The 14,332-nt window shown below is 39.9% G+C and overlaps 1 protein-coding gene across 1 annotated transcript in view; it reads left to right on the forward strand.

Moving 5' to 3' along the window:
* Nucleotides 1–3,019: 3,019 nt before the first annotated feature.
* The window catches only part of LOC126183219 (single-stranded DNA-binding protein 3-like), a 346,891-nt gene continuing 335,578 nt past the window's right edge, over nucleotides 3,020–14,332 (forward strand). Inside the window, 1 exon segment of the mRNA XM_049925001.1 lies at nucleotides 3,020–3,230. Coding sequence (XP_049780958.1) covers nucleotides 3,175–3,230 — 56 coding nt within the window. The 5' untranslated portion in view covers nucleotides 3,020–3,174.

Raw genomic sequence — 14,332 nt, forward strand, 5'->3', positions numbered from 1 at the left:
CTACAAGATCTGCAATCATTCTTACGAAGCTTCCTCCAGCTGATCGTACAAGAGGAAATCAGGTACTGGATAGTCGAAGAATGTGCAAACAACAGTCATCAGCACATTGGGTACAGAACCAAGAACGTCCGCTATCATCCTTTTTATATCACAGCAGCCACTACAGTATTCCTCAGTAAGGGAACAGAAAGGCCCTACGGTGGCTATGCAAGCCGACTGACTGAAACAGAAACATGGCAGGTGTGTTTTGCCGACCACGTCACTTACCATTGTACGAGCACGTGCTGAATAGTAATGCCTCCGAATTTTTAGGCGAAAATTATTAACCCTTCTAAAATTAAACGGGCGCGATGCCGAACCCATTTCTTTGTTATGTCGTTTCCGTTTCAAAACTGAAGAAAGTTTGCTGGTGTCTGTACTCTGATACGTTGTTTTATGGTTGTAGGCAACAGCCGTCTTTCTTGAAGGGCAAAAAATACGTATAGGAGACGCAATCACCTATAGGCTCAGTTATTTCTTAATTATTCATCTCAAATCCATATATAAAAATTTGTCCTTCCTTGTATTCGTTCTCCTGCATTTGCCTAGGTCAGATGACGTGCTTATGTTTTATAAAATAATTCCACTATTTATAAGAGGTGATTATCATCTTTGTTACTGTTGAGGCATATAGTTTAACGTTTTCCATATACATCAAATGGTTTCACGTCTGTCATAATCCGTTACTATTTCTTATGGGAAATCTATTGCTTCGATGGCTGTGAATTTAGAACCACATTAATGTTCCATCATGGATGAGAGCGTGTTGATAATTAAGCTGATTGTTTGTTTGCGTGTGTGTGTGTGTGTGTGTGTGTGTGTGTGTGTGTGTGTATAATTTATTGTGGTAGATTTTATAACCTATTATCATTGACGCAGAGCCTGTGAAAATTCTGGCGTATGTAAATTGACCGAGAATGAAGTGTCATTTACCCTTTAAGACTGTGTTTTTTTTTCAGGTTAGTGTGAAGTTAGACTAACTGAAGAAATTGAAAATATTCGGAGATGAGGTGCGTAATTTGTGATGAGTTTAGCTGACAGGTACTAGTGTACTACAGACCAATGAAATAGAATTGGAGGAAATTGCAAGGGACGCCCCGGACTCTATGCAATGCCCACTTTTAAAATACAATAGCTAGTATTTACAGAAAAATGTTCGATCCTTCCCTGTAATACAATTACAGTGTAAGAACGTAGTAATGAAATTTATGGAGGAGTAACAATACGGAAACTAGCTGGAAGAAATTTGCCTGCGTAACATTCGTGACTACATTTGGAGGTGGGAAATCACACTGATGCCAAGTATACTTCTTCATACGGTGTACTACTGCTTGCGGAACATGTATGTACGTGTAAATGAAACAAAATGTATTTAATAACTGTGTTGTTCGTTTACTAACTTTTTCTATAAACTTGGACCAAAACCACGGACAAAGATTTTAAAATGTACACTATAAACCAGTAAAACCAAGTTAAAGGGACAGATAACGTAACGAAGTTACGCGATTTGCTCTTGGCCCGCAGATAGCTTGCTGCGCTTGCGCGTAGGCAACCCAACAATCTCATCGATGCTTCAGGCAGTTTTGACCTAGGATGCGCAGGCGCAAGATGTCAACGACCTCGCAGACGAATACGCACTAATGCCAGACATTTCCACTAAAATTTATAAATTCCCTGCACTAGTTACCGAATACTGAGGAAGAAACCAAACTGTCTTACTTTTATTTTCCTCTTAATAAAAATAAGGTCCTTCTGAAAACTCGAATACTTGATACACGTCTAAACCTGTTTAGCAATCAAGTTTTACAATAGCACAGCTACAATTTTTCAATAAAATTACTGTACAGTGAAATGTATGTAATACGTCTCCTGGTAGTTGATTAAATTTTTGTTCACTGGTCCGCTGCGAGCTCTACAATGCCGGGAGCAGTAATTAATCAGTTAACTTCTAAATAACTTAGAGAATTAATCGGATACGACACACAAATCTAGCACCGACAAATATCGTTCAATCACAAACAACCGCAATCATCCCGGCAGTACAATTGCTAGTTCAACTACGAAGAACTTTGAACACTGGACGACGGTAAGAACAATTTGTGACCATGAAAGTTTATCAAATAAATGTTAAATATTTGACTCCAAAAAACTGTAACATAAATATTTATTGGAATAAATCGAAAGGTGTTATTAGCACTTTTACTGGTATTACATCATAGTTTTGTTAAGAACTCTTTTCGGATCACTACTAATATTGGGAGGAGATAGGTGTGTATGATAAAATGAAATAAAGATAGGGTAAGTTTTGTAAAGCATAGTACATATTATTAGCTAGGTATGAAAAGAAAAATGGTCGAAATATATACAGTCAATGCGAACACACCGCCATCAGTTTGAATAATGATCAACCATAGGTTGCTACTCCAAAGACACTATGCGCCAGGTCGCAAAGATGCGGCATTCATCGGGCAGTGGGTGCTGAATATGAATTAAACGCCAACTTGACGTAAAACTGCATAATAGCGTTTTGATGAGATAAATAAGCCAATAAATACAATTTTCAATTACCGAAAGTACATATGCAACACTGAAACGGCACTGAAAATACTCAAAAACGAAAATTTTTTGTCGGTTGCAGCGTCCCTGCGATATTGACAAGTCTTTGGCGGAAACCGTAGTAGGCTGCCGCTCGCGCTGGTGTTCCGCTGTTCAGCAGTGCTCCCCCCCACCTTTTACGATATACATGATCTTAAGACACAAAACGGAGAAATGCGCAAGACTACAAAAGTCAGGAAATCTTTATTATATACATTTATGTATATAAACATCTGAAAAATAAGTAATAGCAGTGTACATACTGAAACACAGTAGTTCTCAGAATCCGCGCAGAAGGTTACTGGGGGGTAGGCTCTGCAGTCCCAACAGCCGAGGGGGAGGGCACAGCTCGGACCAATAGGAACTCATTCTCTGTCTCCCTCTTCTTACGCAAAGCGTAGTGGCGAAGCTCCTCCTGCCAAATGTGCAGCAGAGCCAATCAGGGGTTCAGAGTTGACAGGTCTTTTGACGTTGCCATGGTCACCGGGTCACTGCAGGCCCTCGTAGTCTGACAGGTGCGTGACAGTTGAAGTCTGCAATATGTACGCGAAAGGCAAGGGCTCGACAGTACCGTCAGACGCACAGGCTCGTGAAAAGTAAGTACTGTTATGTTTTTCGACTGTTTACTAACTCGACTAGTTTATTTTTATTTAACTCTAACAAGCTAGACATTCGTAGCAAGCGGTATGTAAAATTGTATTTGAGTGTAGAAGTAGAGGTGAATGCATATTACAGGAATGATACGAACAGTTTCTTAAGTCGTGTTGTTTACATCAGATTGTTGTTAGGAATGAACACAAAATTTAATATTTTATGTACGAAAATGTGACTGGCAGTGTTTTTAGGTCCAGTATTGGTGTCTTACATTATGTGTCGTATTTGTAAACAGTGCCTTATGTATATCATGTTGTGAATAATGTTATGTAAAAAAAAAAAAAAAAAAAAAGTAACATCTAAGGTTTGCATCCTAGTTAATGTCAAACAAATTAATGAGGTCTATTTGGTCTGAAAAAAAAACTGAAAATTTCTGACATTCCAAATAATTACTTTTTGGGGTAAAAAAGTGTTTTGTGTACGTATTCATCAGTTATTGATAATTATTGTAGGATTTGATCCTCGGCATTTACTAGAGTTCTAGTTACGAAACTAAATTTTATACAAAACTAAGACTTCTGAGTGTTCGGTTAAAATGTATTAGATTTTTGCCCCAGGAGTATTTTAAGCTGCGATACTTTTTGACAGAAGAATTCTCTGAACGAAGTTTACGGATCACCGTCAGGTTAACAAACGACAGAAAGAGGTTAATTTCTGAGAGGAGTAAATTTGCTCATCAGAAGTTTTAAATAAAACAAAACGCTTGTTTTACTGTGATGTGCAGTCTTTGGTGTTCTGTCCATTCAGTTATGCTGTCAATTTAATTGCTAAATGACAAGGCGTGATAAAGATTACAATTACCATTACATGGAAGAGGTAAATAACTTGGTAGTTACAAGAGATTGCTGGGAGACAAAGTTTAAATTGACATATACCATGCGGTAATGGAAATGAATTATTTTACCACTTACAGCAAATATTTTGTCTGCACGAGCAACTCCCACAGCTGTAAAAGAAAATAAGTAGCGATTGCTTTTCTTGGTAGGTCGGTTTTGATGCTGTAAGCAATTTTTATATTTATTGTAAGAATAATTGTGGCAGTTATATGCTAGACCGAAAGACTGGATGGAAAATAGTGATAGAATAAAAGCTGTAGGGGGTTTATGTTTATTATGTGTATGTGTGTGTGTGTTTTGGAGCGCGCGCCGAATCCGGACGCCTCTGTGGATTGTTCAGTTGTAACTTTGCGGAAGACAGGATTGCTGGGATATATTCGTCGTCTGTTCTTGATCTCTTGGAAGCCAGCAGAGAACTTTCCTTGGTTCATTTATTATCCATTTGCTTGACTATGAATGGTATTGCCCGTCCCCCTAGCCCTTCTTAAGTACCATTTTCTTCCATTGTGGTTCTAATCGCCTTCTGCTCTTCTGTTCCCTGATCCGTCTGTTTTCCGGCCGCTCTTAATAATTACCATCTTAACATCTCTCAATTGCTCGCTGAAGAAACCTGAAGTCTTTGTTTTCCGCATGTAAAGCCTGTGTATCACTGCCACAAGGGAAAACCGAGATTGCACACAGATTTTTAAAGTTTAGTTTCGGACACACTGAAAGCTTAGTTTTGAAAACTGGTAAACACAAAGCACTCCAGGTCAGTACTCAGTTTATTTTGCAGTCCATTCAGTGGTTGTAGTCACCTCTTGTCATAAGCAGTTACTTCTATTAACATCTATCACTGCCATATTATTTTGCCATTTAATGGGGAATCAAAATAGTACCTGAATTTTATGTATTCGAAATTGAATGAAAAGTTTTATGTTTCTAAATTTTAAGAACAGGTTTTAAATTTTTTTAGCAGCCCAGTTCAGCTGGTTCCTTAACCTTGTTGAGGGTGATATCTGATACAGACGTCTGTATCAAAATGTGGCATACAATCCACGGAGCTAGATATTATGGCGCCCTAGACGAGTAATATATTAGACATCCCCCTCCCCTCTCCAATTCTGGTAATAGCCATGTAACTGACAACCACACCCCCAACCACAAGAATCTGTACATTATGATACGAGAAGTTAAAATATTAAGGTTTACAGGAGAGGTTCAATGAAACAAAGACAGTTTACCAAATGTGATAACAATAAATGAACCTCTGCTTGCTTTCATGCATTTCAACACAATTTTTTACAATTCCATGTTTCTAGTCTACTTGTAAAGTCACACATATCAAATTTATGTTAATATGTATCTGTTAGAAGGTAGCATGCTGTTATTTATAATAGTCATGGCAGTTTTTCAATCATTTCTGAATCCCTCAAAATATTCTTTGACTTATTTTACCATGCCTTTACAATAAAAAATTAATAGAAACATGTCATTAATGTTTGATTTATTGTGTGAGATGTCTAACCTCAATATCAGTAAATTTTACATCTCATGGGCACTGTGGCTCTTGCACATAGTTGGGGAGCACTGGCCCCCTCCCCTATAACTCAAGCGTGTTGGTTGAATCCGCAAATAATCAACATTCTAATCCAAATATATTCTTAAGGAGAGAGGAAAAAAAGCTGCACCACTAAGGAATTACCGAATGGGACAGAAATCTGTAGACTTCATGTACATGTACAGACAAACAAAATGATTTCAGTATCTGAAAAATTGGATCATTTATTCAAGAGAGAGGGCTACACAAATTCAGCAAGTCAATGATGTGTTGATACAAGCTGTTGGCATTGATAGTTGTTGGATACCCTCTGGAGGGCTATTGTGGAAAATTCTACCCAGTTGGCACGTTAGTTCATCAAAATCCCGAATTGGTTGGAGGGCCCCACCCATAATGCTCCAAAAGTTCTCAATATGGGAAATCTGGCGACCTATCTGGTCAAGGTAAGGTCTGGCAAGCACGAAGACAAGCAATAGGAACTACAGCCTTAGGCAGATGGGCATTAACATGCCGAAATGTGAGTCCAGGATGGCTTGCCGTGAAGGGCAGCAAAATGGATCTAGAATATTGTCGACGTGACCTCTGTGCTGAGTCGTCATGGATGACAACCGAAGGGGCTGTCAGGCCATATGGTGGGGGACAGTCAGATTGGTATCCCACCATTGTCCAGAGTGTCTCCAGAATAGTCTTAGCTGGTCATCAGGACTCAGTCTATAATGGGCCTTGTCACTGAAGACATTTCTACTGCAGTCAATGAGATTCCAGGCCGAAGATGTGTCTGGAGAAGCTCTTGACAGTGGTGGGATACCGACCTGACTATCACCTGCCTTATGACATGACAGCCAGGAGTGATAGTCTGGGGTACCATTTGATTTCATAGCAGGTCGCCTTTGGTTGTTATCTGCAGCACCCTTGAAACACACTGGTATGTCAACAATATTCTACACCCAGTTTTGTTGTCCTTCATGGTAAGCCATCCTGGGTTTACATTTCAGGAAGATAACATCCTTTTGTACATGGCTAGAGTTTCTACTGTTTTCTTCAGGATTGCCGAGGTACAGGTTGGCCTGCAAGGTGTCTTGATCTTATCCCAATTGAGAATGTCTGGAGCATTATGAGCAGGGTTGTACAATCAACTCGGGATTCTGGTGATCTAATGTGACAATTGGACATAATTTGGCACAATATCTCTCAGGACATCCAATGGGCATATCAAAAAATGCCAAATTGAGTAACTGTTTGCATAAGGCCCAGAGGCAGACGATTGTGTTACTGACTTACTCAATTTATAAAGCTGTCTCTTGAATAATTTATACAATTTTTCTGAAATTGTAATAATCTGTCTGCCTGCACATGTACATCACATCTACAGATTTTCACCCATTTGAATAATTCCTTTGTAGTGCATCTTTTTTTTCTTAGTGTGTTTCAAAGGGTGACCCATCTTGGCATAACCCTCCTAAAAAAGTCCCAGAATATATTCTACTTTACGTGAATAAGCTACTGAAAACTACTAACATTTTCACAAAGGAATTAAAGACATTAGCTGTCAGTGGGCATTGATTTATATCAATGGGGCAAGTTGAAAATTTGTGCAGGCTCAGTATTCGAACCCAACTGTCCTGGTTACGAGGCAGATGCACTGATCACTTCATGTGTACTACCCTAGCACATCTCCCATCAGACCCCAATCCTCACCTTATGCCACACACTACTGAGGGGTTGGGTTGTTTGGGGGAGGAGACCAGTCAGAGAGGTCATCGGTCTCATCGGATTAGGGAAGGACGGGGAAGGAAGTAGGCCGTGCCCTTTGAAAGGAACCATCCCAGCATTTGCCTGGAGCGATTTAGGGAGATCACAGAAAACCTAAATCCGGATGGCTGGACCCGGGATTGAACAGTCATCCTCCCGAATGCGAGTCCAGTGCACACACTACTGATGTAGTGCCCTTTCTCATTAACCTCACTACTCGTGGCATCTCGCTGATTACTGTAGGAGTTCAAGCTTAGTGACCATCTGCACTGAAGGGATCATTGGCCGTTGTCACCTTATATATGTGTTGTCTGTTCTTTCAGGCATATCTGGAAGAACAAAGACCACATATATAATTATGACAATGGTGGCCAGTGATCCCTTCAGTGCAGATGCACATGAAGCTCAAACTCTTGTGGGAATGGGCAAGATGCCACAAGTAATAAGACTAATAAGTACTGTGTGGATAGGCTGGGGATTTGGGTTTTATGGGAGGCATGCTAAGGTAGTTAATGTGGTTAGGGTGACCATTGTGCGCATATGGGGTAGTGGTCAGTGTGTCTGCCTAATAAGCAGGAGACCTGGGCTCAAATCCCAGTCCAGCACATATCTGCAACTTTCCCCATTGTTATAAATCAATGCCCACTGAAAGCTGATGTCTTTAATTTCTCTGTTCCTGATTTATACTGGCTAGATGATCAAAATGGGGTCTGTTCTTTTGGACATGTCCAAATATGCTAATACTGTGTTGTGACATTGAGTAAACAAGATAAAATCATTAAATACCATTCATCATAAAATTTACTCATGACACATCCAAGTTGTAGGTCAGTAGTTCACCTATGTAATATAACCAGCCCTGGCTGTTATTTTAACCTGGCTATGATGTTAACATTTTCGGTATACTGATGGGACAAGATGGTATGCAGAAAAATCTGTTTTCTTCTTCAGTTATTCGTTCTTCGTCCTTATTTCTTAATGCCTGCAGAAATAGTTTGAAAAGATGTCTGTGTGTGTGTGGGGGGGGGGGGGGGGGAGGGGGGTTATATGCCAGTGGTCAAAATTTAGTTTAGGTAATTTCATTAACTTTTTTCATCAATGTTCTTTGAGCATGAGAAGAATAAAACTTGCTTGTTGGCAGTAGTTGACTTGATAGATATTAAGTAAGATGAAGTAGAGGTAGCTGGAGTAGACAGTTAACCACCATCTGCATGCTCCATTTCTTCCATACATCCATCTACGTTCAGGTTTTCTGTGTTTTATCAAATCAGTCTTGGTGAGGATGGTTACCTCCAGGCATCTACAGCCTAATCTTTCTGCCCTTCATCCCCACCCCCCTCATGTACTCCTTACTTCCTGTTCAGAACTGAACTGGTGCTGATTCTGCAGTAATTTTGCTGTCTGCCGCATATTGCAGTCTTAGAAAGGAAGAGGATTAATGTTACAGAGTAGGAAGTTTTTTTGTATTGCAGAGGCTGTATTTACCCCAACCATTTACTTCGATTCCTTGTCGTAATGTCCAGTTTTCTGTGTGTTGTATAGAGTTATCACAAAGGAATAGTGGAAGGAACAAATCTCTCATCAGAGTTTTGACTATCAAATAAAGAAATCACAAGGAAAAACAGAAAATCCATAGATAAGACAGCAGCTCATTGCACAGCATAAATGGCAAGTCTGCACCTGCTAAATTCATCATTAGCTGAGGTAAATTCACAGTGAAATGATTGTTCAGTATACTAAAAAGTTAGAATGGTGGAAGGGGAAAACAGAGCAATACTTCCTCTGTTCCGTACTCCATACCATGATTTAAGGAGAACGCCATAAAATTCATATCTGACCTCCTTCTGACATTTCTTTTTGATCCATGAGGATCTTTGATACTTCAGTAACAAGGGTTATCATTCTTGAAGACATTGGTTCTAGTGACATCATCTGCCATACAGCAATGACCTCAGATATTACACTAGTGAGTAGAAATTACTTTTAGAAGTTCAATAATTGTGCAAGACAGTGTAGAACATGCCACACATCAAAAATAAAACATAAGTGCCCAGTTGTAATGACATATCTTTTAGAACTTAGAACACATTTGAAATGTAGAAAGTTAATATCAATTTTTTACAGTACAAACAATGGGGTATGTAGTTATTGGACACATTAGCAATGCAAGTACTTGTTAAGAATTATGATCAAGGAAAACTGAATGCACTGCTGTATAGGTGAAGAAAAACTTTTAATAATTTTAGTCATGTATCACATCATAATCTAATGCAGCTCCATACAGACCAAAAGTATATGCAATGTATCAAACAGTTGTTGGAATTACATTGTGCTGGTAATGATTTGTCCAACTTAATAAAGTTGGAAGAACAGGATTTGTAATATCTCCACTTTTACAAAACCTTTATTCAGGAGCAGTTTTCCAAGAGTCTTTGGAAGCGCTGGAGAGAAGAGTTAACATAAGCTTAGAGTGGATGTGTATTATCCTCCATGCTGACAACATGGTTGTAATTGCTGATAATATAAGTGATCAGTTTCATGTTAACTTCCTAGAACAACAGTGGGAAGTAATATTGACAATAAAAGTATAAAACTCATCATCACCTGAACTGTTAACATAGTATTTCAAATACTTAAAAAGGAGAAATTCACGAAGTTAGAACATCTACACACAAAGCTATCTGAAGAACTAACATTATCTAACAATAAAATAAAATGCTGCATTGAACAAGCTCAATATGTTTGTATTTTGATATGTACTGAAATTGCATTTGGTTGATATTTCTTTACATTGCATAAGGTTGGGCTTTAAAAAGACACCATCAGCAAAATATCTGTAGATACTGGATATGGCACGGAGTACAGAGATACTGTGGATGACTAGAATAACAAGAAGTAGTCCATAACTGTATCAGCAGAGACTGCAAACTATCCCGCATAATTAAGGGGAGAGAGACTGTATTTAGGAAGTATCTTGTCAAACGAAAAATAAAGATTCTTTCAGCAGATACATAGAGGCAGTTATGAATTCAAAGAAAGAGTGTGAGTGATAAATACTGTAGAAAAGAGATGCTGTTGAAAAGTATGTCCATAAACATCCATTAGTAAATACACTCAATAAGCAGAAGTGTCACCAGAAGAAGCAAAGTAATGCTAGTGGTAATATGAGCTCCATAGGAGGTAAACATCTTCCTTATAAGATACTCTTAGTGCACCAGGACTGCACTCAACTATGGGCAACACTGCCCGGCCATTGCCTGGTAGTATTTGAGAGGAAGGTCTATGTGATTCAAATTGGATCAAGGTGGTGTCTGTGCACTGGAGTACTGCTATCACAGGAACTCTTGAATAAGAGTCCTTTGTGGTTCACTGTATTGTAGGATGTATGGAAGTTGAAGACACTCTCTGCCAACAAAGTTTCGGAGGTTTTTCAGGGATATTTTCTGAATATTTTGTTATAAGAGATGTGGTCTCCAGACAGAGTGAGTGAGTTGCACCTCTCCTCCTAAACCACTGGCTCAATTTCAACCAAATTTGATATACACACATCCTACTGTCTGAAAATAAGTACTGTGGGGGTGAGAAATACCTTTTTCCAGTATGAGTGGGGTTGAAAAGGATGGATATTCCCTGACATCTAGGTTGTCCTGCACGACAGGTGTGTTATGCTGGTCGGTTGGTATGTGTTCCAGTAGCTAAATGTGTGAACGGGGATGGCTGAGCAGAGGTGGACAACGAGATGGACACAGAGAGGAAGGGGAATAAGAGACAGACTGAGATAGAGACGGACGGACGGACGGAGTGGGGAAGATGAGATGTGTGAAAGTGTGACAGGCACATGCCCGGGCAAAGCCGCGGCTAAAATGCCGACTGTGATTATGCCATTTGTTATCTCAGTTACTTTGAGGTTTCTGTAAAATATACCTTCACAACATCGAAAAAGCTTAGTACATGTCGTCACCATAACAAACAGAAAACGCACAGTAATGCTACAACACTCGGGGGAAACAGCGAAAAACGTACGCTTCCATCACTGTGTGTTCGAACTGTTGCCTATGTGTACAATCCAGAATGTCTACCGCCATGATTACGGCAGTGCGTAGAGCGACTCACCATACTGTACTGGCCCATTTGACACTTGCCGGCAGCTGTCTAAACGGGACCGTGTGCACAGCATGTTGCTGTTGTCCACGGCATGGTAGTTATCGTCATTTTTTGCTTCCTAGTCTCTGAGCGGAGTCACTACGCAATGCAACTTGAACAAATGCTAACAGAGACGTTATATTATCGTCGTTTAAAAGGAAGGAGAAACAGAACAGAGTGAAGCCATCAATTTAATTTAAAAAGGAATGCATTTAGGCGCTCAGACCCGTATTTCAAGAACTTCGTAGCGGACCTGAGAAGTTCTTTCAGTACGTTTGAATGATGGTATCAACATTCAGTAACTACTTGCGTAGCTAAAGGCTACGTTACAGCACAAGACGAATCTATTCAGCCTATACAAATATTGGCTGCTACCATCAAGTAAATGGAAAGTATATGGCAAAGTCTTGATAATTTATAATCGGCGCATCATATTTCATTGGGCAACTAACTACTGCAAACACAGAGGAATAACTAAATATACTAATCAGAAGTTTCAGAAGCAATTTGGTCATTTATTTGTATGCAGTTGACATGGAGCTACAAATGAATAAATATCTTTGAACCTGAACGCAGTTTATTTCTTTTTTCTTTTTGTATATACTGTAAAAGCCTGTGTCGTTGCGCATAACTTTGTGCGTGACAGAGGTGGCTTAGAAACGGAATATATACTATCGATAATCGAGAATTTGAAACGGAATATATATATTATCTATAATTGGACTTCGAGTGCTGGTATATGGTTGACTTTCATAAATGTCAGGAACATAATGGATAACTTTCGACTTTAAGTGCTTCTGTAGTCTGGCAATATTTTAAAAAATAATTTCTTTGGGAAGATTGGTATTACTCCATTCAGTGTAACTACAGTATTTGAAAACGGTACAACAAAAACTCAATTTCCTGAATACATCGACCCACGCATTTTTGTATGAATCCTGCCCTCAGAGTATTTCTGGTTTTGCCCCACAAAAGTGGTCATTCTTCCTCTAAAAGTGATTATGAATGCCTTTTTCCAAAGCCGTCTAAAGGCGTAGAAGTAGTTATGGAATCAAAAAGTGAGGCACATAACTTTCGAACGAATTAACTGATTCATACGCTGTTGCTGCCTCTAAGACTGCCTCGCCTGAAAGATGACAGATGTGAACGCACCAATTTTTGACAAAGCCTCCACTAACCCCAAACGTCACCGTTTTAACAGCATGGCAGCTGTCTACAGCTGTTGAAGTGTACGGCAGTTCCACGGTTGCAGTGTGCCGTTTGGACGGCAACAGGCTTGTGTCACGTAGATGTGAAAGCGGCTCTCGATACCACGGCTGTTTATGCGGTGCCGTATAGTCGGCTGCCGTACAAAGGGAAATGTTTACATGATGAAGTACTATGATGAGGTTGCCGTCGCTGCCGGAACACCTCAGCATTGCTTTATAGTGCCGCCCTTAGACTGCATTCAGTGAACCCAAAAACGAGCTGCATATCGGTCAGCTCTCGATCAGTGAATCTATCCATACTCTTGTGTATAATTATTGACGCACAACAAACAATGCCATAAAAAAGGCAATACAGAAGCGAACAGCGGTGAAAGGGTGCTTGAGGACAAAGAGTGAAGTGGGCATCACTGTTTTCAGCAGCAACAACCGTGAGTGAATAGGATTGTTTCCAAGCAAGATACAAACCACGTTTGTTGATGTTTACACTATTATGCGTATATTTTCAGTGCAATAGAGGTACTAAGATAAATGGGGGTAAGAAATCAAATGCAATGCTATTAGTCTGTAACGAGCCACAGGAAACGACGGGGACGGACCTCTGATACCAAAATACCAAGATAACCTGTCTCAACAACCAGAGAAATTTCATCTGAGTTCGTGTTAACCCTGTATACGTTTTAAGGATTTTATGTATACAGAAGAACGCTATTTCTAGTTCCAACAGATAAGAGAAATAAGTGCGTCCACAAGGAAACACCACATTCCACACGGACTCAACGCATGTTACGAAGTAACCCCTTTCACCGATATTGGTTGATGACATATTGCGGCTTTGGCCCAATTAAAAGTACGTCTGTATTGCAGATCAATGGGAAACCCATAAGTGTGCAAAACGGTGCATCATTTTAAAGCGTGCCAGCTGCACATATTTCATCTTGTATGATGATGGGTGAGCGACGTTGGCGTGACTTGTCGCCTCGCAAAACAACCCCTATCATGAAGTGGTCGGCACATAACTCTCGTTCTTAGAAGTAAGTAATTTAACAGATACAGGCGTCTTTATCGTAGAATTTGAAGGAAATGTCCTCCAGGAAAAGTTACCATGGTGGACAGGTGTGACGTGAAACCTTCGGTCTCACCACCCGCGAGGTGCTTCAGATGCTCAAGTTTTGGTCATATGTCATCCTGCTGCATGGTGGACCCAAAATGCGATAACTGTGGACGATCACGACATGGAGGTAGTCCTTGTGAACGACGATTTTCGTGTGTCAGCTGCACAAAACACATTCACTGGCGCGCCCAGTTTTCAAGAAAGAAAATGGAGGGAATCTAAACCTGAAACCTGTTGAGTTTGCCGTATTTTCTCTCTCTCTCTCTCTCTCTCTCTCTCTCTCTCTCTCACACACACACACACACACACACACACACACACAACAGCGTTTACATCCTGTTGATTCGACGACCAATATATGGAAGTGAAAGCCATTTTTTTTTTTTCCAAACCAGTTTTTTTCACCACCCTCCTCTCTTGTGGTTCTGGCAGCAACGTCTTTGGGAAGCACTTC

Source organism: Schistocerca cancellata, chromosome 4 (assembly GCF_023864275.1).
Source record: "Schistocerca cancellata isolate TAMUIC-IGC-003103 chromosome 4, iqSchCanc2.1, whole genome shotgun sequence".
Lineage (NCBI taxonomy): Eukaryota > Metazoa > Arthropoda > Insecta > Orthoptera > Acrididae > Schistocerca > Schistocerca cancellata.